Source organism: Tachyglossus aculeatus, chromosome 2, assembly GCF_015852505.1.
Source record: "Tachyglossus aculeatus isolate mTacAcu1 chromosome 2, mTacAcu1.pri, whole genome shotgun sequence".
In the NCBI taxonomy this organism is placed as follows: domain Eukaryota; kingdom Metazoa; phylum Chordata; class Mammalia; order Monotremata; family Tachyglossidae; genus Tachyglossus; species Tachyglossus aculeatus.
Window position 1 is genome coordinate 40,013,769 of NC_052067.1, and position 24,199 is coordinate 40,037,967.

The 24,199-nt window shown below is 41.9% G+C and overlaps 1 protein-coding gene across 1 annotated transcript in view; it reads left to right on the top strand.

The window, feature by feature from the left end:
- POU6F2 (POU class 6 homeobox 2) overlaps nucleotides 1-24,199 on the top strand; it is a 440,175-nt gene that overhangs the window by 71,921 nt on the left and 344,055 nt on the right. Inside the window, exon 4 of the mRNA XM_038740542.1 lies at nucleotides 20,349-20,520. Within this exon, the coding sequence (XP_038596470.1) occupies nucleotides 20,349-20,520 (172 nt within the window). The remainder of the gene's footprint in view (nucleotides 1-20,348; nucleotides 20,521-24,199) is intronic.

Here is a 24,199-nt window from a genome sequence, read left to right on the forward strand (position 1 = left end):
CACCCACCCAAACAGGTTTTCCTGCCCGCCCCCAGCAATACTCTTTGACCTTTCCTCTCCTTTCCCACCCTCATCACCATTTGTAAATTCCTTCCCCCATTTCCTCACAGCCAAGTAGGATTGTCTTCAATGATGCCCCCTTTCCTTTCATTTCTGGCTGCACATTCTCCCCAAAGCCTCTTTCCCTAACACATTTGGGAACCACCTTTTTATTCTTTTGAACTACTTTCATCTTTAATCAACTCATTTGACTTATTCTTCCCCTTGTTCCTTCCCCAGTGGGCAATAAATCAATCAATCGTATTTATTTAGTGCTTACTGTGTGCAGAGCACTGTACTAAGCACTTGGGAAGTACAAGTTGGCAACATATAGAGACAGTCCCTACCCAACAGTGGGCTCACAGTCTAGAAGGGGGAGACAGAGAACAAAACCAAACATATTAACAAAATAAAATAAATAGAATAGCTATGTACAAGTAAAATAAATAAATAAATAGAGTAATAAATATGTACAATCATATATACATATATACAGGTGCTGTGGGGAAGGGAAGGAGGCAAGACTAGGGGGATTGAGAGGGGGACAATATTTTGGATGCCCCAGGGAAGAGTCCACACCCCAGAAAACCTGTCCGCTTGAGAGAGCAGCGTGCTTTAGTGGAAAGAGCATGGGTTTGGGAGTCAGAGGTCGTGGGTTCTAATCCCCACTCCATCATTTGTCAGCTGTGTGACTTTGGGTAAGTCACTTCACTTCTCTGTGCCTCAGTTACCTCATCTGTAAAATAGGGATTAAGACTGTGAGCCCCACCTGGGACAACCTGATAACCTTGCATCCCCCCCAGCGCTTAGAACAATGCTTGGCACATAGCAAGCACTTAACAAACACCACTATTATCATTATTATTATTACATGTTGAACAAGTATGCAGGCTTACAGGTACATGTTTTAAAGGAGAATAAAGACAACCTTCTTTACATACCTCTTCCAGCTGATTCAAGCTGAGATATGCTGAACATTTCACATAAATGACATGGATTTTTTTTAATAACTTATGTGTGCCGTTTAATTCAATCTATCTGTACCATATGAAAGAGAGTGGTATTTTACCCACTACCTTTTATTTCACTCTTTGCTGGTTCAGCAGTCTACAGATGGCAGCCTTTTTAATGTAAAATTGTCCTGACAAAATACGGGAAGAATAGAATGGGTGGGTACACTCCAGTATTAGGGCTAGGACTGGGCACCTTTTATGGGAAAGTCGCAAATCTATACATGCCGGCAATTATTTCGCGATCTATAAGTATGACCCCACCAGACGCAAGGGGAAAAAACAGCCCTACTCACTTAGGGGAAGGGAAGAGCTGCTTTTCCAAAACTATTTCTAGCACAATTGCGGTAATGGGGCATCAAACAGGCAAAATTGTATGTGTTGTCAATGGCTACAATATAATTTTATTGATTTACAATGTTTAAAGTGAAGGCGTGATTTCGAGCTTATATAAGGTGTCGCATTGGAGTAATTGCACGGGGACTCGATTTCATGGCCAGAAGAGAGCATTGTGATGCTCACCCAGGGCCTACTGGCATTTGTGCTTTATGATCAGAGGGGTTTGATTAACCACCGTGGGGACAGAGCAGGAGGTGGGGGTGCAGAGGAGGGTCTCCCTTCAATGGGGTTGTGTATCTTTCTCTACTTGAATCCCTGAAAGCGAAATATTTTCAGTTCCTTTAGCTTTCTTTGTTTACACCAGTCCTGTCCCGTCTGGTTCTGACTGTGTGACAACCGACCAGCTTCGTGGGTGTTTCTAAAGACCGTGAAGTCGTGGGTGGTTTCTCTAAATATCAGTTACAGGTACAATGCAGTGGAGAGACTAAATCACCTCTGGTTGAATAAATCCATGAAACACTATGATCGAATCAGGCCCGATACGGCCCGAATTGCACTTCTTACAAGTGCATGAATTATTACTATTGTTCTCATTATAGGGTTACATTTACAAAGTGCTTTTCCTCAGAGGAGCTCGGAAATCCAACTTCACTTTGGATTTTAGGGGACAAAAGCATTTCTGAGTGTCTTTTTTTCCTTTTAATGGCATTTGTTAAGTGCTTACTGTGTGACAATTACTGTCCTAAGTGCTAGGGTAGATACAAGTTTATCAGGTTGGGCACTGTCCCAGTCCCACATGGGGCTCACCATCTAAGTGAGCAGCATCTTAGAGATGCAGCGTGGCTCAGTGGAAAGAGCACAGGCTTTGGAGTCAGAGGTCATGGGTTCAAATCCTCGCTCCACCAATTAGCTGTATGACTTTGGGCAAGTCACTTAACTTCTCTGTGCCTCAGTTCCCTCATCTGTAAAATAGGGATTAAGACAGTGAGCCCCCCGTGGGACAACCTGATCACCTTGTAACCTCCCCAGTGCTTAGAACAGTGCTTTGCACATAGTAAGTGCTTAATAAATGCCATTATTATTATTATTATTATCATTATTATTATTATTATTAAGTGGAAGGAAGAGGATTTAATCCTCATTTCCAGACGAAGTAACTGAGGCTCAGAGAAGTTTAGTGACTTTCCCAAGGTCACACAGCAGGCAATTAGCAGAGCTGCAATTAACACCCAGGTCCTCTGACTCCTAGGCCATGCTGCTTCTTTAACCTTTAGAGCGATTTTTAAACCCTTCGTTTATTATGGGAGGAGAGGAATATCCCTAGTAATTCATGAGGTGAGGACAGATTTCTTTAAAAAGTACAAATCAGAGACATATCTCCCCCATCTCAATCACTGGTATATATCAAGCACTTATTGTTTGTACTGTGTGCAGAGCACACAATACAATAGCACAGTTCCTAAGCACTGGGGAGAGCATGATACAATAGCACAATCCAGCCCTCAAGGGGTTTACAGTTTTGCTAATGAGATGCTTAATAATTCTTTATGGGTGTTGATTTAAATTCCCAAACCACATCTTTTAGCAATCCATAATCACTCCTAAAATCAGAGAATGATTCCATGAATCTTGATGTACCTGTCTTAGATTAAGTGAATGGTTGATTGAGGCATAAATAACATTTAAACAGTTCTTCAAAACTATTCTAATCAACCCTTAGTACAGTGCTCTGTACACAGTAAGCGCTTAATAAATACAATTGAATGAATGAATGAATGAATGAACCCAAGGTCCAATTCTTCCCAAGTCAGGAAAGTCTAACTTGACCCAGAAAGATGTGTGTGTGTGTGTGTGTGTGTATGTGTAATGTATTTTTTTTTTGTGTGTGTGTGTTTTCTTGTAGCTTGATTTTTCTGAGAGATGTCCCGGGGTCAATCAATCCAATAGATCAATCATATTTATTGAGTGCTTACTGTGTACATAGCACTCTACTAACCGCTTGGAAGTACAACAGATATTGGTAGACACATTCCCTGCCCACAATGAGCTCACAGTCTAGAGGGGGAGAAAATGTTACTAATAAATAAATTACGGGTATGAAGATGAACGTTAATAAAAATTACAGATGTGAATATGAGTACTGTGGGGCTGAGGGAGGGGTGAATAAAGGGTGCACATCCATGCAAGGGTGACACAGAAGGAAGTGGGAGAAGAGGAAATGAGCACAGTCCCCTATAGAGGAGAAACAACAGGTGTTTTCCACATTCTCTTCTCTAAGGAGAGTGTTGTTATTTAGTCAGGGAAATTGAACAAGCCAATGATGTTTGGTAAGAAGAATAACCCCAGCAACCAGAATCCTGTAATCGGTGTTTAATATCTGGTTAAAAGGAGTTTGGCAGGAGGAAGAAAGGGAGAAGAATCATCTGAACTTTCATTTAGAGAGGAAGACGTGGAGAATGACCCCAGCAAGAAAACATCAGCTGGTCTGAGAAATAGCTCCCTTTTGGTTTCTCATCATTAGCTGGGTCTTTCTGCTTGTGTGTGTGTGTGTGTGTGTGTGTGTGTGTGTGTGTGTGTGTGTGTGTGTGTGTGTGTGCGCGCGCGCGCGCATATGTGTGGATACAGGTCTTCATGTTTCAGAGAATTGTTTGTTTTTAACCTGACAGGCCTCGAGGAAAATGGCCCATGGCTGTTTCGCAGGAGTAGCTGGTCTGAGAAATAGTTCCCTTTTGATTTCTCATCATTAGCTGGGTCTCTATGCGTGTGTGTGTGTGTGTGTGTGTGTGTGTGTGTGTGTGTGTGTGTGTGTGTGCGCATGTGCATGTGCATATGTGTGGATACAGGTCTTCATGTTTCAGAGAATTGTTTGTTTTTAACCTGACAGGCCTCGAGGAAAATGGCCCGTGGCTGTTTCACGGGGGTAGACCAGATGGTTGGTATCCGTATCCCAGATAGTCTCTGCCTGCACACAAGGAACGTATTCTCTCTGTGTGTTCCAGCAGCTACTCCTTCCTTCCCTTTCTCTTTTGGGCGGGGGCCGTAACCAGAGGCTTTGGTTCTGGTACTGTCCTCCTCCAGGTAAAGAGAACCTGAAGGCTTTGGGTTATCAGTCCCTTTCGAATACCCCTCCGCTTGCCCTCTTAAGTCTTTGTTCTCCATTCAGGGATTCCCAGTTGTCTTCCTCCCAAGGTGGTAGTATCAATAGCTATGGAGCACACCTTGGTATGGTGTACTTTCTAAGTGTCCCTGGGAAAGAGATTCAGAGAGTGGAGGAGGAAGGCCAAATCTCACCTGGATCGAAATCCTTTCCATGCACATGATAAGGAATAGGGTATCGATCACACGTTGGTCTTTTCAGCCCACCCATGCAAAAAATTTATCTCATGTGCCTTAGCTTTGAAAATGAAGGGAAGCTATCCATATAAGAGCATTAGAAAAGCTCCCACCATCTCACTTCATTAAGCTCATATTATTATCCACATTTTACAGATGAGGAAAGTAAGAACAGGGAGGTTAGGAGCCTGGCCTAGGCCACTCAAGATGTCAGTGTCAGAAAAAAGAAGTAGTGTTGCCTAGTGGTTAGAGTACGGTCCTGGAAGTAAGAAGGACCTTTGTTTTAATCCCAGCTCTGCTGCATGTCTGTTGTGTCACCTTGGGCAAGTTGCTTAACTTCCCTGGGCCTCAGTTACCTCATCTGTAAAGTGGGAATTAAGACTGTGAGCCCCATGTGGGACACGGGCTGTATCCAACTTGATTAGCTGACACATAGTAAGAGTTGAACTAATACCATAAAAAGATAGAGACAAGAACCATGGCCTTCTGGCTCACAGACCTGTGTTCCTTTAACAATAATAATAATATTTGTTAAGCACTTACTATGTGCTCAACACTGTGCTAAATGCTGGGATAGATACAAGATTATCAGTCCCTGTCCCATACTAGGCTCACAGTCTAAGTAGGAAGGAGAAAAGGTGGTGAATCCCCATTTTACATATGAGGAAACCGAGACAAAGAGAAGTTAAATGACTTGCCCAGGGTCACACAACAGACACGTTGTAGAGGCAGGATTAGAACCCAAGTCTTCTGACTCTTAGACCCGTGCCCCTTCCACTAGGCCACACTGTTTTTCTTAAACCCTGCCACTAATCACAGCTCACACTGCCAGAAATGTAGCGGATCAATAGCATAGATCTATGTATTCCCAAGCCCTGCACTTTTATGAATGAGTCTCTCTTTACTAAAGAGAATCACTGAGGTTGCTTTTGTGGTTAGTGTGTCTTTCCTTTGAAGCATTGTAAGCACCTTCCACTTTTTTATGTCAGGATACTTATCTTGGTCCTTAATTAAAGGCCTCCTTAAATTATAAATGAAGCCCCCCTTCCCTCAACCTGCAACTCCAGAGCTCGGCTGACATTTCCTTCACGAGAATAATTTTCGTATCGAGAAATGATTACAATACCCACAGAATACCACCTTCTTGGACGAAGGGATGAAATTAGGGAGTGAAAACAAGATGAAGTGAGGTAACAGCTATCTTCACGGAGACTATATTTGCATTTTACATATTTTGAATGAGCATTAGAGTTTTCACTTAGCAGGAGTGTTGAAGAGAAGTTTTGCACAAACCAAAATTTGCATAGCTCCCACTTAGGCAAAGGTTATTATCAAGCAGAACACTCACATCTGTTGAGGCTGTCCAGAAGAAGAATAGGACCCATGGAAAGAATTCCAATTTTTATTTCATGTTTTGTGTTCATAAAAATTAATTCATTTGATTACCGGGGAATCTCATGATTCCTTCTATGACTCTGTTCCCCTTCCTTCCTGTTCTCCCCTTCCTTCCTCTCCCCCTCGTCCCCCTCTCCGTCCCCCATCTTACCTCCTTCCCTTCCCCACAGCACCTGTATATATGTATATATGTTTGTACATATTTATTACTCTATTTATTTATTTATTTATTTATTTATTTTACTTGTACATATCTATTCTATTTATTTTATTTTGTTAGTATGTTTGGTTTTGTTCTTTGTCTCCCCCTTTTAGACTGTGAGCCCAATGTTGGGTAGGGACTGTCTCTATATGTTGCCAATTTGTACTTCCCAAGCGCTTAGTACAGTGCTCTGCACATAGTAAGCGCTCAATAAATACAATTGATGATGATGATGATGTTCTATTGTACTCTCCCGAACACTTACTATAGTGCTCTGCACACAGTAAGCACTCAATCAATAAGAGTGATTGATTGATTGAGTGTATGGTAATTTGGAAAGACCTTTTTTAGCAGGTGACAGCGGGTGGGGGAGAAAGAAACGGCATCACAACAGCTCGGAAATACCCCACTAAACATTTATTTTTACATTTGTAGTCTTAGAATATAATAAAAGCTTCACAGAGACAGTCATAAGTTAAAGAGCTAAACAGAGTTTGAATGAATAAAAGGATGAAAAGAGAAAAAAAGGAAAGGGCAAAGATCCCATTGTGGAAGATGGTTCCAGTGTCTAGTACAGCAACAAGGATTTTCTGGGTTTTCACTGGATGTATGGCCCTATTTAACTCAACTGACAATTTCATGAGGGTAAGGACTCAGTCTACTAATTACCATGTATTGCACAGAAGTAGCATCACCTCATGGGAAGAGCACGGGCTTGGGAGTCCGAACACCTGGGTTCTAATGACGACTCCGCCACTTACCTGCTGTATGACCTTGGGCAAGTCACTTCACTTCTCTGTGCCTCAGTTCCCTCACTTGCAAAGTAGGGATTCAATAATCCCTGTTCTCCCTCCTATTTAGACTATGAGGCCCATGTGAGACCTGATTATTTATTTTGTTAATAATGTGCGTATTTGTTTTGTTGTCTGTCTCCCCCTTCTAGACTGTGAGCCAGTTGTTGGGTCGGGACTGTCTCTATATGTTGCCAACTTGTACTTCCCAAGTGCGTAGTACAGTGCTCTGCACACACTAAGCGCTCAATAAATCCGATTGAATGTATGAATGAATGATCTTGTATCTACCCAGGTTCTTAGTACAGTGCTTGGTGTATAGTAAGTGTTCAACAAATACCAAAATTATCATTATTATTACTCGCTCAAGCACATAGTGCACTGCTCTGAATGCAGTAAGCACTCGATAAATCCCATTGATTGATTGATTCTAGGCACTGGAGTAAATTATATCTCAGGAGGGAAATTGCCTCAAAGAGACTGCAGAACTAGATGGAAAGAGAGGCATTTGTGGAGAGGCAATTTTAAATGTATGGCCAAATGCCAGTGGTATTTTGCTCTATAGTTCATGCTGATTTTCTAAGAACACAACCTTTTGGGAAGCCAGTGCACTTTGGTCATATATAAATAGGGAGTAAAGCAAGATAAGCAAGCCATGGTTTCAGAGTTTGGATGGTCTGACAAATAATAGAAGATGATACAGGCATGTGCACACATTACTCTCCCCACCTACAAAGTCTTACTGAAGGCATATTCCTTCAAGACGCCTATCCTGACTAAGCCCTCTTTTCCTCTTCTCCCACTCCTTTCTGCCTCACCCTAATTTGCTCCCTTTATTCACAGCCCCCTCAGCCCAACTGGGCTTCTGTATATATCTGTATTTTATTTATTTATATTGATATATCTCCCCCTCTAGACTGAAAGATTATTGTGGGAAGTGAATACCTCTGTTATAGTTATATTGTACTCTTTCAAGTGGGTAGAACAGCATTTAGTACAGTGCTCTGCACACAGTAAGCGCTCAATAAATACGATTGATGACGATAGAACAGTGCTCTGCATAGAGTAAGCGCTCAAGAAATACCATTGCTTGATTGGGAGAGTACAATAAAACAGGCTTAGTACACACATCCCCTGCCCATAATGAGCTTACAATGTAGAGGGGAGGACAGACATTACTACAGAATAACTAAGGAATTTATAATAGATCGTTTGAAGAATGTGGACATAGTGCTGTGGGTTTGGCAGTGTGGAAAATATCAGGTGTCTGAAGGTTAAAGAATGAAGTTCATAGGCAACACCGAAGGAGAGTGAGCCTGGGAAAAGAGACCTTTATAAAGGAGATTCATTCATTCATTCAGTTGTATTTATTGAGCGCTTACCGTGTGCAAAATGCACAGGAGATGTGACTTTAGATGGGATCCCCCCCAGAGAGTTAATTCTGGGGGCTTAGAGTGAGTGGTAACTAGTTCGTTGGGGGCAGAGAATTCATCTACTAACTCTGTTACACTGTACTCTCCCAAGTGTTCAGTAATAATAATAATAATAATAATAATAATAATAATAATAATAATAATGGTATTTGTTAAGCACTCACTGTGTGCAAAGTACTGTTCTAAGCACTTTGGGGATACAAGGTGATCAGGTTGCCCCACGTGGGGCTCACAGTCTTAATCCCCATTTTACAGATGAGGTAACTGAGGCACAGAGAAGTTAAGTGGCTTGCCCAAGGTCACACAGCTGAAAAGTGGTGGAGCTGGAATTCGAACCCATGACCTCTGACTCCCAAGCCCGTGCTCTTTCCACTGAGCTGACAACCCTTTGTGTATAGTAAGCACTCAGTAAATATGAGTGATTCCTCGATTCCCTGTATCTTCCCTCCCTGGGAATCCCTGGGGGCTGGGGGATGCTCTGGAGGGCTGTGGGGCCACCCCCACAAACTGGAGCATAGCACTCCCTTGAACCTCATAATAATAATAATGATGGCATTTATTAAGTGCTTACTATGTGCAAAGCACTGTTCTAAGCACTGTTTAATGTACCATTGGAATCAGACATAGACTTTGGCAGAGGATACTTTTGGGGCTGCAAGAGTTGTGCTCTTTTGGATTCATACAGCTCCTGTAATCTGAAGAGCTCCAAACCTTAAATAGGCACTCTCAGATTTGTCCTCCAAACACCCTTTGAAATGACTAGAAAGCTGGCTTTATTGATTCCATTTCATAAATGGGAAACCACAGCAGGTGACTTCATAATAACAATATTATTGTATTATTGATGATAATAATAACGATGGTATTTCTTAAGCACTTACCATGTGTCGGGCACTGTAAGGGCCGGGATGGTTACAAAAAAGTCGACTTGGACACTGTCCCTGTCCCCTGTGGGGCTCATAGTCTCCATCCCCATTTTTCAGATGAGGTAACTGAGGCACAGAGGAAGTGAAGTGACTTGCCCGGGTCAGACAGCAGACAAGTGGCAGAGCCAGGATTAGAACCCATGACCTTCTGATTCCCAAGCCTGTACTTTTTTCACCAGGCCATGCTAACTGGGTGACTTTGGGCAAGTCACTTAACTTCTCTGTGCCTCAGTTACCTCATCTGTAAAATGGGGATTAAGACTGTGAGCCCCACGAGGGACAATCTGATCACCTTTTATCCTCCCCAGTGCTAAGAACAGTGCTTTGCACATAGTAAGTGCTTTACAAATGCTATTATTATTATTAGTAGTAGTAGTAGTAAATGAACATCAAGCCCTGGACCAAAACGCTCGTCTCTCCACCCGATCGGGATCTCACGTGTCACAAATCATCTCAGCGGCTGATATGGGATTTGTTTCCAGGTGCAACAGACAAGGAAGAGGTCATTGATGTTGGTCTGAATGTACAAATCAAGGGTAGGGAAGCAAGAGCTGAAATCAATGAAATGGGATGGAAACACGTTTCATTTTGCTCATGTCTAGACGAAATGAAATTGGTAAAGGAGGTGGAATGTAGGGAGGAGAGGAGAGAGGTGGTGTAGATTTGAGTCTTTAGAAAGCTCAAGAGATTTAAATGACTCCATCTACCTACCAAACCGCCCCTTTCTTGATGCAGTGTATTAAGATTTTCCAAATATATGGTCGACATCATGATTCCATTAAAGTTAGCTGAGCTTTGGTTTTATGAGGTTCCAGTTTGTTGCTCAGGACTAAATATGTTTTGAACTTAATAATGTCCCTTTTCTTTAATAAATCAAATATATATATATATATTGCATATATATATATATTGCATATATATATATTGCATATATATATATGTATATATATATATATATATATATATATATATATATATATATATAGATGCATTTCCCTTTCAAAACTATTTGGAACATAGGTCTTCAGACTTTGGGCAAATTGCACAAAGAATCTTCTTCTTTTATTAACACTCAGCTAATCTCCTCAGACTAGGAAACCTCCAGCTAGGATCCAGGTTTGGGTATCTTTTCATGGTGTGTCTGGAGAGAGAAGATGGCAAATCAGGCTCTTAGCTGAGAGCCACTTCTGCTGAAAGGTAGGTGGTCGTAACCAATGAGAAAAAAGGAACATCCAAGAAGAAGCTCTGCTACCAGCCTACCTTTTATCAAGAGGGCCTGAGACCATCCCATTATCTTTTAGGATATCTGCCACAGTCTTGGTGCCTTTACAATGTCTGTTGGTAATAATAATAATAGTAAAAGTTTTTGATAAGCAGTTACTATGTGTCATGCACTGTATTAAGTGCCGAAGTAGATCATCAGATCCCATATGGGGCTCACAGTCCAAGGGACCAAAGGGATTGAATCCCCATTTTGCAGAGGAGGAAACTGAGGCACAGAGAAATTAAGTGATTTGCCCCAAATCACTCAGCGGACAAGTGAAAGAGTGGGGATTAGAAGCTAGGTCCTCTGACACTCAAGCCTGTTCTCTTTCTACTAAGCCACAGTGCTTCAATAAGCCATCCCATGTCCTATATCGCTAATGAAAATAACATAATGATAATAATAACAATAACTAATAATAATGATAATAATAGTATTTGTTAAGTACTTAGTATGTGCCAAGCACTGTACTAAGCACAGGGAGATGCCAGATAATAAGGCTGGACACAGTCCCTGAGGGGCTCACAGTAAAAGGGCGAAAGAGAACTGATATTGACAGGCAAATTATACCACTTGGGCTTTCTTTCCCTCACCAAACTCTGACTTAAAAGCTAATCAACCTCACAGGTACCTCGAAGGGTACCAAAATAAACTATGTCAGGATATTAAGAGGAATGGCTGCATGGACTGTGTCCAACCTGATTATCTTTTGCCGGTCCCAGCTCTCAGTACAGGGTTGGTACATAGTAAGCACTTAACAAATATCACCGTTACTCTGAAGCTACTTGTGGGCAGGGAAGAGTCTACCAACTCTTATTGTATTGTAGTCTTCCAAGCTTTTAGTACAGTGCTCTATAAGAGGCAGCGTTGCCCAATATATAAAGCACAAACCTGAGAGTTTAAAGGATCTGGGTTCTAATCCTGACTCTGCCACTTGTCGGTTGTGTGATCTTCTCTAGGCCTCAGTTACCTCCTCTGTAAAATGAGGATTAAGACTGTGAGCCTTACATGGGGCAGGAAGTGTTTCCAGCCTACTTTACTTGTATCTACGATGCTTAGTAAAGTGCCTGGCACATAGTAAGTGCTTGACAGGTGCCACAGTTATTATTATTATTATCATTAACAAGCACTACCAAGAGATCAGAGTGTAATTCAAGAACAGGTTACAGAGACTGATGTTCTGAAGATAGTTCTGCCACTGGTCTTGGGATCAGAGATCTGAAAATGTCCCCCATTTTCAGGATCCTTACCAGAAAAATAACAGCCAGAGCTTTTTTTTTTTTCACAACAAATGGGGCTTTAGGTCCCTGATAAGGGGGATGGGGGGAGGACGCACACATGTAGGTGATCAATAATTGTCAAAAGCAAGGCATCAAAAACCTAGAGTAGGAAAAGATAAGTGGAACCACCACTCTTCTGCTGTTCAGTCAGTTGAATTTATTGAGCACTTAATGTGTGCAGACCACTGTACTAAGTGCTTGGAAGAGTACAATATAACAAATAACAGACATATTCCCTGCTCACAGTGAGCTCCTCTATCCCTTAGCAGTAAAAGTAGTAGATTTCATTAAGCCCTCACTGTAGAGCACTGAACTAAGAACTGGGAAAGAATCCCTGGGTGAGAATCAGGGAATTGGACACGCTCAGTGGACTCAAGGGATTTACAATCTGAGACTAAATGGAGAGAGAGGCCTGGCAATGGACACAGAATGAAAGGAGAAACAGTAAGTACACCACAACATCCAGGACAGGAATAAATACAAAGAAGAAATCCAGAAAGCTAGGGTAGATACAAGTCAATCAAGGTGGACACAGACCTTGCCCCACATGGGGCTCACACTGTAATTCCCCATTTTACATATGAGGTAACTGAGGCCCAGAGAAGTGAATTGACTCGCCCAGGGTAATCCATCAGACATGTGGGGGAGGTGGGATTAGAAGCCAGATCCTTCTGATTCCTAGACCTGTGCTCTATAATAATAATAATAATAATAATGTTGGTATTTGTTAAGCACTTACTATGTGCCAAGCACTGTTCTAAGCACTGAGGTAGATACACAAGGTAATCAGGTTGTCCCCCATAGGGCTCTCAGTCTTCATCCCCATTTTACAGATGAGGGAACTGAGGCCCAGAGAAGTGAAGTGACTTGCCCAAAGTCACACAGCTGACCAGCGGCGGAGCTGGGATTAGACCCCATGACCTCTGACTCCCAAGCCTGGGCTATTTCCCCTAAGCCACGCTGCTTCTCTAAGGCAATAGGAAACTGTGGCTAGCAGAGCAGAGTTTTGAGCTCCTCTCACTAAGGGTCCACGAGCCACAGCTCCATCCTTCCCAGGCTCTACATTTATTGATTGATTGATTGATGATTGATTGATTGACAGGGCTGAAGCTGCTTCTGAACAGAACAAGCCAGATTTCTCCAGCTTCTGAGAGCAGCGTTACTGGGGAATCCTTCTGCGCCCTCCTTTTCCATCACCCTCCCTGTCCCCGCTTCTGAGAAGCAGCGTGGCTTAGTGGCAAGAGCCCGGCCTTGGGAGTCAGAGGTCATGGGTTCTAATCCCAGCGCTGCCTCTTGTCTGCTCTACGACCTTGGGCAAGTCTCTTAACTTCTCTATGCCTCAGTTGCCTCCTCTGTAAAATGGGGATTAAGACTGTGAGCCCCGTGTGGGACAACCTGATTACCTTGTATCTACCCCAGCGCTTAGAACAGTGCTTAGCATATAGCACTTAACAAATGCCATCATTATTATTATTGTTATTATTATTATGGTAACTCTAATATTTGTTAATCACTTACTATGTGCCAGGAACTGCACTGAAAACTGGAGTAGATACAAAGTTGTTGGGTTGGACATGGTCCCTGTTCCGAATGGGGTTCACAGTCTTAATCCCTATTTTACAGGTGAGGTTACTGAAGCACAGAAAAGTTAAGTGACTTTCCCAAGGTCATGCAGCAGACAAGTGGCAGAGCTGGGTTTAGAACCCAGGTCCCTCTGACTCTCCTACTTCTGCTTTTACCTCACTCCCTTGGGGCAACTTAACTGCTCTGGGACGCTTTTTGGTGGGGAAAAAGAAACAACCTTGGAGGATGCTCACGTGAGGTTTAATGATCGCTAGCATTTTGGAGACCCAGGGGTGAATACTAGAGCTACGAAAGAGAGTCCATTAAGGCAATCACTTGGGTTTCATTCTCAGGGAATCCAATATTCCATGCCGGAGAGAGCGAGAGTTCATCCTTCCAGGGCTTCATCACTCGAGGAACAGTGAGGGGGATGGGGTTGACTATTTTGCGTTACGTAGCAGGACTGATGTCACCGCAAACTGGGGTGTGGAGTTACGGAGAAGCTTCCGGACCAGAGTTGAAGTCCCGTGTGTCAAAATGTTCACGGGCACTGGGAAATATGCAGTGTGCTGGACTCCCGCTGACATTTTGCTCACTGCCCTCTAGGCCAGGCCGGGAGTCTGACAGCAGGGAAGGGTGGGTTAGGGGTGAGCAGCAAAGTGTAGACCACCAGCACCAACATCATCATCATCATCAATCGTATTTATTGAGTGCTTACTGTGTGGAGAGCACTGTACTAAGTGCTTGGGAAGTACAAGTTGGCAACATATAGAGACAGTCCCTACCCACCAGTGGGCTCACAGTCTAAAATAATAATGATGGTATGTGTTAAGTACTTACTATGTGCTAGGCACTGTACTAAGCGCTAGGGTAGATACAAGCAAATCAAGTTGGATACCGTCCCTGTCCCATGTGGGGCTCACAGTCTCAATCCCCATTTTACTGATGAAGTAACTGACTCCCAGTGAAGTGACTTACCCAAGGTCACACAGCAGATAAGTGGTGGAGACAGGATTAGAACTCAGGTCCTTCTGCCATGATAAATTCCTGTCTGGAAGTTCTTGATCCTAAGAGCTCAGGGATGAGGCTTGTCCATCTTCTTTTTTTTTTTTAAAGGCATTTGTTAGGTCATGTGTCAGGCACTGTACTACGTGCTGCTGTAGATACAAATTAATCAGGTCAGATATGGTCCATGCCCCACATGGGGCTTACAAGTCTTATCCCTATTTACAGATGAGGTAACTGAGGCACAGAGCAGTGAAGTGACTTGTCCAAGGTCACGTAGTAGACAAGCAGAGAGGCAGTGTGGCTCAGCAGGAAGAGCATGGGCTTTGGGTTCAAATCCCAGCTCTGCCAATTGTCAGCTGTGTGACTTTGGGCAAGTCACTTAACTTCTCTGTGCCTCAGTTACCTCATCTGTAAAATGGGAATTAAGCCTGTGAGCCCCACAAGGGACAATCTGATCACCTTGTAACCTCCCCACTGCTTAGAACAGTGCTTTGCACATAGTAAGTGCTTAATAAATGCCATCACTGGGTAGGGACTGTCTCTAAATGTTGCTAACTTGTACTTCCCAAGCGCTTAGTACAGTGCTCTGCACACAGTAAGTGCTCAATAAATACGATTGAATGAATGAATGAATGAATCATTATTATCATTATTATTATTATTATTATTATTATTAGTGGCGGAGCTGGGATTAGAATCCAGGTGCTTCTAAATCCCAGGCCGTGCTCTGAGCTGCTTCTCATCTTTTCCAACACGAGATTCTGTTGTCTTCATCATCATCATCATATCATCAGCTTCCTCATTATCAGCTGTAATTAAACTGAATACCTCCAAAAAACCCCAAACAAACTGGACCCATATCTAATGTGAAGAATTAAGAGCTATCCTTATGCTCACTCTATGAGTGGAAAAGACTAGGGCAAGAGATAGAGATAGTTGAGGTGTCTTTTCAAGGATGAATTATAATTGTAGCATTTGTTTAACACTTATTATGTGTCAAGGACTGTACTAATAGATGGGTTAGAAACAAGATAATCAGGTCAGACACAGTCACTGTCTTACATGGGGCTCACAGGAGGGAGAGAAGGATTAAAACCCAGGTCCTCTGACTCCCAGGATCTTGCACAGGCCATGCTGTGGGTTTGCCCAGCTCAAGTGAAGAGGATTATTGAATAATTATTCCATTCATGTGTTCCATGAAGACAATGAAATCAAGCAGTAATACATATTGAATGCCATCTGTGGTCAGAGCACTGTATCAAGCAATTAGCAGAGTGTAGTAAAGGTTCAAGATACAATCCTTACCTGCAATCAATCAATCATTCAATGGTATTTATTGCAGAGCACTTTACATAGTGCTTGAAAGAGTACAATACAACAGAATTAGCAGACAGCTTCCCTGCCTGTAATAAGGAATATAGAATCAAATGGAGCATACAGTCACAAAATAATTCACAGAAGGGAGAAAGGAGACACTGGCAAGATGGAGATATAGGAAAGCAAATACTTAAATAATAGAATATGAAAGCCATTATGTTCAAAAGTGCTGCTAGTGGTTGTGACTGCTTAAATGCTGAGGTAGCGCGTAAATGCTGAGGTGGTAAGGAGGGGGATAGGACCGGGAGACAAGAAAAATGAATCAGGGAAAAGTCTTGGAGAAGTTGAGATTTCAGGAGGGCTTTGAAGATAGGGAGAACTGTGTTTTGGTGGATTTGAAGGAGAGAGAGGCAGGAGAAGGGCATGAAAAAGAGGTTGGCTACATGAGGATTGAATAGAGCTTGGAAAAACTGAGAGAGAGCCGTGCTATCGTGGAAGAAGAAAGTGCAGGAAGTGGTAAAAGGGAGAAAGAGGACCGAATGCATTAAAGCCCATGGTCAGGAGTTTCTGCTTGACAAAGAGAGGAATGGTAACTCTTGAACATTTTTTAGGAATGGGAAGATGTGTGCAGAATAGCATCTTAGAGAAATGGCCTGGGAAGCATAATAAACCAGAGAAGGGAAGAGGCTGGAGGAAGAGAGATGGGTAAGGAATCTGCAACAGTACGAGATATGTCTGAAACCTGGATGAGGGAGGTGGTCATTTGGAGAGAGAGGGAGTAGAGGCAGGAAATGCCATGAAGGCAGCTGCATTCAGTGATGGACAGAATGTGAGAGTTGAGAAAGAGCGAGGAGTCAGGATGGATACCAAGGTTGTGGGGTCTTGCGATAGTGGGATCGGATTATTCAGGCTCCCAGGTAGATTTGGGGAGCCTGAATTATTGGACTTAACTCTTTCTACACAGCCAATCAGCTGTCTCTCTCTCTCAAGAGCCAGGCTTTAGGTTAATGAACTGAGAGGCAGAATTTAGGAAATTAGCAGTCAGGCATGACTTCCTAAGTAGTTATTATATGCACATCATTGAACTTTGTGCTTGGAAGAGTAGGAGGTCCTCAGGGAGCTTACAGTTTAGCAGAGAGATTACAGTTTTCCTGATAATTCAGGAAAAAGAATAAATTTTTTTTTGCCTGAAATGTGCAGATAATTATGGTAAGAGTGGGTCTGTTTCCTGAAATTGATAGAATGATTCAGATAATTGTCTCAGTCCTCCACATCGTTTTGCTCGAAGTAACACTTCTTAAATGTTTTTTATGAAAAAAGTTAACTCATAGCTTATAAGAGTTAACTTTTTCCATAAATACCATATAAACTTATAGTTTATAAGAGTTAATGGGAAGGTCAAAATAGGAAATGTAATAAAGTCGATTTTTCTTTCCCAATCACATTTCCTGTTCTGTGTGCAGAGACCTGTGGATCTTATTCCATAAGGGAACTCTTTTTTGTGTGGAAAATTTGCATCATCAAACTCCGGTCATGAAACAGTCCAGTGTCCATGTCTGCCTGGCTACACAATTGCTCTAGAACATTCCAGAAATATCCTGACAATTGTTTTGAGCAGAGAGAGCAGATTATGTTTGGGCCATTAAGAAAGATTTGAGTAGGGGATCTTGTGAAGCAGAAATGAATGTGCGTTGTTTTTTTTTTCTCACTATAGACAGATATGGCCTCCATCTCCCACGAAGGCAATCTCCTCTATTAGATTTATTCAATCTCACTCTAATCCCTCTCTTTATTTTCTGGCACTGTAGAGGACTCTGCACATATTCACTATCACATTTAACAAGCAAAACAAATTAGTTATTTGGCAGATGAATCATAATGGCAGTGAGACTGTTCATTCGGAGGGCCATAGCTGGAGTGAACATCCTTTGAAAATCCCCAAACGGGTGATGGAGCTCTTAGGGAGGAGTTCGCCATAAAGGATTCACCCATGTCCCATCTTAAGGAGTCTTTGCCGTAGCTTAACTGGGGATAAGTCCAAAATCGTTTTTGCTTCAGTCTAAAATTTCACAATAATAGATCTGAATTTTTAAGAGGCCTTTTTAGCAGAGAATAAGTCATTCAATGAACACCCACTTTCCCTGGGTTTTAGCTAAGACCAGAACCAGCAGAACTGGAATACTCTGATGAAGTCTCTGGGAGGCGCGTAGGTTCCAGAAATTGGGGAAAATTCCAGGGACTTCCTATTTCCCCTCCCAAAACACCTGAAGTGGTTTGGATTCCAACCCAGCTAATAAATCCAGTAAATGAAATGCTAATAAATCGTCAGCAATTTAAGTTGACGATAATATGGATTGACCACGTTGATTAAATTGATTATATTTCATATATTCACAATATGGAGAGACAAGCTCAATTTATTTTCTGAAGAGTTCAAGGTAGATATCTTTGGCTTCTTTAAAAAAACAACAACGATGGAGCAATGTTTGTGGTTGCTATCTGCAATAATCTAATGCTGACAGAGAGCGGTATTTTATTTAGTAATTAACAGTGTAAAGGGTAGAGAAGCTGTCATGTTGCTTCTTAAGCTGGGAAATGTGATGAAAGATGATATCTGCGATCTCATCCTTTCCACTTGTTTAGGATTGTCAGGATGAGAAATGTCAGCATTATGAAAGCTCAGCTCTGCTCTTGATATGATAAAACCCTTCAAAAGCCAAGCTTTCTCTCTCCCTCTCCCTCCCCCCACCTCCTTCCTTTCTTTCTCTCTGCACTTGCTTTTTTTTATTTATCCTGTTTTGTTAGATGGCAGAAATATAATTCTTTTCTTTCTTCCTATTATAAGCCACCATTTTTGTTTTATTATATGTTTCACAACCCCTAATGCCCCACTGAAAATTACCTTGTTAAATGACAGTGTTCCAAAGCCATGAATCCTTCCCACCATTCCCTCGGCGGTTTGAAACAGTCAACAGACTGTAAAGAATAAATAATAAAAAAGTATTGATTATTTTGATGACTGTGAGATTCAATTAAGTATTAATTTTGCCCTCCAGTGGACCTATCAAGGTATTCAAAAGGGAGGTTTCAGCTGAGCTAAATGTGTGCTGAGTGTCTTGGCCTTAAATAGGGAGAAAATGTGTTTACCTACAGTATTTGAAGAGGAGTGCATTGATGCACAGAGTCCAATATTTAAGTGCTGTGCAAATTAAGCCCCGGTGACAGTGACATTGTTTTCAGTGATATGAGTATTGACTAAAGAAGTGCATTTGATGACAGCTTAAACTATTTGTATTGATTAACATTTTCATAGATTATCATGTGTCATATCAAATTCACTTTTCAGACACGAATACATTAAAAAAAACCCACAGGCAGACCCCGACCAATGTGATGGGGGATAAGGAGACATGCTAACCAACCTACTTGCGCGCCGGTCACCTGTTCTCTGCATGAGAACCATTTAGGCATGAACTTTGCAATAAATAGCTGCCACCTAGCAAGATGAGGTCACTTGTTTCTTTTCTTTCCCTCCTGTTCCCGGTGGCTTCGCGGTAACGATAGCGTGCATCTTAGTTTGCAAACAGAACTGTAGCACGCACCTGAAAAATCAGACCGTTGCCCAAATGCCCTCTGACAGAGCTGGAAAGAAAACCTGATCCAAATCGACAGAAAAAAAAAGTTTGCTTTATTCTTTTTTTCCTTCAAAATCGTTATTTTTTTTAAATGTTATGAGAATAAAATGCCCCGAGCAGAGGAGTAATTGAAAACACTTTGTAAGTATTTTCACTGATTTTTTTTTTGCTTAATAAATTGCTCTATTATTTTGCCTTCTTTATTTTTTCCTTAAAATGCCATGTCTCTGACTGGGGGAAGTGACTGTCCCAAAGCTAAGAGTGATTGAAATCAACTTGTGTGTATCTTTATGGGATTTTTATAAGATGCTGACTATTGGCTCGAAGGCACTTGGAACATTAACATTTCCTTCTCTTTTTCTTGCCGGGGGGAAGGCCTGTTTTGGACCCCCAGGGCTGCAGCAGGAACCCTCCTGGGGGACAACCCCCCATCCTGCATAAACGTGAGAGAGAAGATGCAACGATTTCTTCTTTTTTTACCACGTTCTGGACAGAACGAGATGTAAAAACATGCCCACGAAAGCACATCCCACAATTAAAGCTGTGTTGGTTATGCTGCTTTCAAAGAAGTTTTTTTTTTTTTCCTTCAAAGCATCCTGAATCTCTCACATGCTAGTTGAGCTTTAATAGGGTGGGGAGTAATGGAAAACTCATTGGATCTGTAATAGCTCTTCACTTGACTGCAGCCAGCAATAACAGCAGGAGCAGCCAGAGATAAGAGAGAGAGTGAGTGTGTTTGAGAGAGAGGTGGACTATACGCACCAAAGCTGCGACTTTTTTTCCCCCCTCACTCTTTTCTCCCCCCCATCCTAGGATCCAATGATAGCTGGACAAGTCAGTAAACCCTCGCTGTCACTGCGTAGTGAAATGAATGCAGAGTTGAGAGGTGAGGACAGCGCAGCTACTTCAGACAACGAACTCAATGAGCCCCTGCTTGCAACCGTGGAATCAAATGACAGCGAGGACATTCCCAGCAAGCTCTTCGGTGAGTCTGGCTAGGTATTTCATTTCAGGACTACCCCCCTGTTGTCTGGAAAAAAAGCTCTCTCCCTTTTCCTGTGGTTCGTTCAATTCTCTTGGAAGTCCTCAAGACTCTCAGGGAGTCTGCCGGAGCTTAGCCACTGAGTGCAAAATTCTAGCCGTCTACTGGGGTGAGGGGGGAAGGGAAGCAAAGGTTCACCTCTCTAACTTTCCTCGACGACCAACTTATTTAACGCAGATTTTAGGCTCGTCGGGGTGTTCCGGGTCTCTGGACCTGGAAATGGTTCAAAAAGAAAATGAGCAATAATCAGGAAATCGGTTCCGTTGTTAGATTCTGTTAACGTTTATTGAATAAATATCGACTCAGTTTCGGGGTTGCAGTGCTGTCTTTTGTTAAGATGGAGTGGATTAAAGAGTTATTATCTATAGTCAAAAGCTGGGAGAAGAGAACTGAAAAATGTCAATACAAGCCATTCCGTGCCAAGTAAACAGAGATCACAGGGGGAATTGCTAAAAGGTATATTATTTGGTAATTTGAATTAGGGAGAAGTCTTTCTTTCAAAGGGGTCTGATTTAGGGTAAAAAAAGGAAAAAGTCTTTTATTCTTTCCTGTTCATTCTGTGTCATCTCAAATGAAGTGGTAAAAGAACACATAACCTTTGATGAATATGTGTTTCATAAGCAAAACGGAAGCAAGAAGAGCGCCACTCCAGAACAGACATCTGTCATTCAAACGGATGACAGCCAGAACGAGAACCCAAGCAACTGTGATCTCTAATCAGAAAGGAGAGCAGAGTTGTTAAGACTTGTGCCTGAGTGATAGATGCTGAGAGATGCCTGTGTGCTGGAGGAGTCCGTTATGCTATAGAGTGACATTTTGTTTTCAGAGCAATTGCTCCAGAGAGATTTTCTTTTAATTATTTCCAAGGGGGACTTCTTAAAACAGAAAAAAAAAAAACAAAACAGGACCCTATAGAAAGGCAGACCACCTTCCTGCTAGAACCATTTTTAGAGCTGGAACTTTAAAGGAAAGCATTGGGATTACACCTTAAAGGAAGTCGTGATGAGAGCTAAAATTTAAGTTTTTATTTTTCCACCTGGAAAGAAAATGTACTGGTCTTGTCCCGTGGATCTTCTAATTGTGGTGTCAACACAGGTGCTCAGTCTTCACAGAAGGAAATGGATATCTTTCTGCTTTTTAGAGACATCGTTTCATTGTTAGGTGTTACTTTCATCATGCTGCGTGTGTTTCGTGGATAAACTTAGATGGACAGATAAAAAAATTGGGGGGCTTATGTTTAGTAACGGCATGTTAATCTCAGTTCTTGTGAAAAACAGCATTTCCACTTCGAATGTTGAAATCCCGTAATTATGTTTAGTTCATTCCACCCCAGTGAGCCACTATGATACATTTATGCAGGTTACTTTTAATCATCTAAATGTCTTAGTCTGCTAAACTGTTTGTTTTCCTTATAGGTAGGGTCAGATTATTTTAAACTCTGGGGGAGTATGATGGCAGAAATGTATTTTATGGCACAGTTCAAGGTGATTAATAGTAAATAGGTTTTTGGGGCCAGTTTTTGTTTCTGAATATTAGTTTAGACAAGGAATAGAGTAAAAGATGAGAGCAGAGAATCTGTACTCCCAGCACGCATATGCCCATTTTAGCGGCTGCATTTAAAAATTTGCTTCTGAATTGTGTAGTAGTTACTAAAGTCTAACTTCACAAGAATGTCCTCAGCATTTATTTGGATTGTTAGAGGATGAGTATTGTGGATTTTGCCTTTTCATTGTGAGACTAGAGAGAAAAATGAGAATGAGAAAAACAAGAGGTGAAAACTGAGCTGAACGATGAAAAAGAAAGAATTGGGAGGACTACTTAGTTGATGTAACAACAAAAGTTTATTATGTGATTTGGGGCTTGGGGGCAGTCTGAATGCTATGCCATTTTACACTGAATTGCAGATCTATGTAGAAATGGCTTATTCATTCATTCATTCAATTGTATTTATTGAGCGCTTACTGTGTGCAGAGCACTGTACTAAGTGCTTATCATTACGAATGGTCTTTTGAGAATCCACTCCTTAAACTCTTATTTTGTTCTAGCGTGCCACTATATTGTGCTCTCCCAAGCGCTTACTGCAGGGCTCTGCACACAGTAAGCACTCAATAAATACAATTGATTTGATTTGTTTACTTACACTTCCAGACCCTGGTGTGGAATGATGTGAATAGTGAATGAATGAATGATGGTATTTGTTAAGTGCTTACTATATGCCAGGCACTTTACTAAGCGCTAGAGTGAAAACAGGCAAACTGAGTTGGACACAGACCCTGTTTCACAGCCTCAATCCCCATTTTACAAATGAGGTAAATGAGGCAAACAGAATAATAATAATAATAAAAATAATAATGACATTTATTAAGTGCTTACTATGTGCAAAGCACTGTTCTGAGCACTGGGGAGGTTGCAAGGTGATAAATTTGCCCATGGGGTTCTCACAGTCTTAATCCCCATTTTACATATGAGTGAACTGAGGCACAGTGAAGTGACTTGCCCAAAGTCACACAGCTGACAATTGGCTGAGCCGGGATTTGAACCCATGACCTCCGACTCCAAAGCCCGTGCTCTTTCCACTGAGCCAGTGAAGTGACTTTCCTAAGGTCACACAGCAGACAAGTGGCAGAGCGGGGATGATGTGATGAAGTTTTCCCCTCTAGATTGCAAGCTCCTTGTAGATCACCATTATGAATCACCCTTTCCCAAACCCTAGTACAGTGCTCAGATGCAGTAAGTGCTCAATAAATACTATTGATTGCTTTTTTATGGTATTTGTTAAGGCACTGAACTGAGCGCTGGGTAGAGACAACCTAATCAGGTTGGACACAGTCCGTCTCCCTCATGGGTTTTACAATCTTAATTCCCATTTTACAGATGAGGTAACTGAGGCCCAGAGAAGTGAAGTGACTTACCCAAGGCCACACTGCAGACAAGTGGCAGAGCCAGAATTAGAACCCAGGTCCTTCTTACCCCCAGGCCCGTGCTCTAGACCATGCTGCTTCTTAATTGATTGATTGATTGATGGATGGATGGATGGAAGAACATAACTTTAACAGTGCAATAGTATCTCTTTCCAAGGCCCAGATTTAGTCCATGTCCTAATTCTTGCTTCTGTCACTAATAATGATAATGTTGATTTTTGTTAAGCACTTACTATGCACCAAGCACTGAACTAAGCCTTTGAGTAGATACAGGATAATCAGGATACCTGCCTCACATGGGACCATTAGTCTAAGGAGAAGGGAGAACAGGTATTGAATCACCATTTTATAAATGAGGAAACTAAGGCACAGAGAAGTTAAGTGACATGTCAGGTCAACATCAGGAAAGTGGCAGAACCAGGATTAGAACTCAGCTCCTCTGACTCTCATCGCCATGCGCTTTTCACCATGCCAGGGTCCCTTTTGTTTATGGAGGACAAGGAAGGAAGAATAATGGGAGGATTTTTGAAAACGGGAGAGGAAAGAGGTCAAAAAAGGGAATGATTGATTCCCAATGGCAAACTATGTTGTTGATTTCCCTTGAAGTTGACGGGACCTTATGGAACACCCAGAAGCCAGATTTCTTCCTGTGGAAGCTTCTGGAAGAACCCTCCGTGACCCCCTTGGAAAGAAAATCTGAG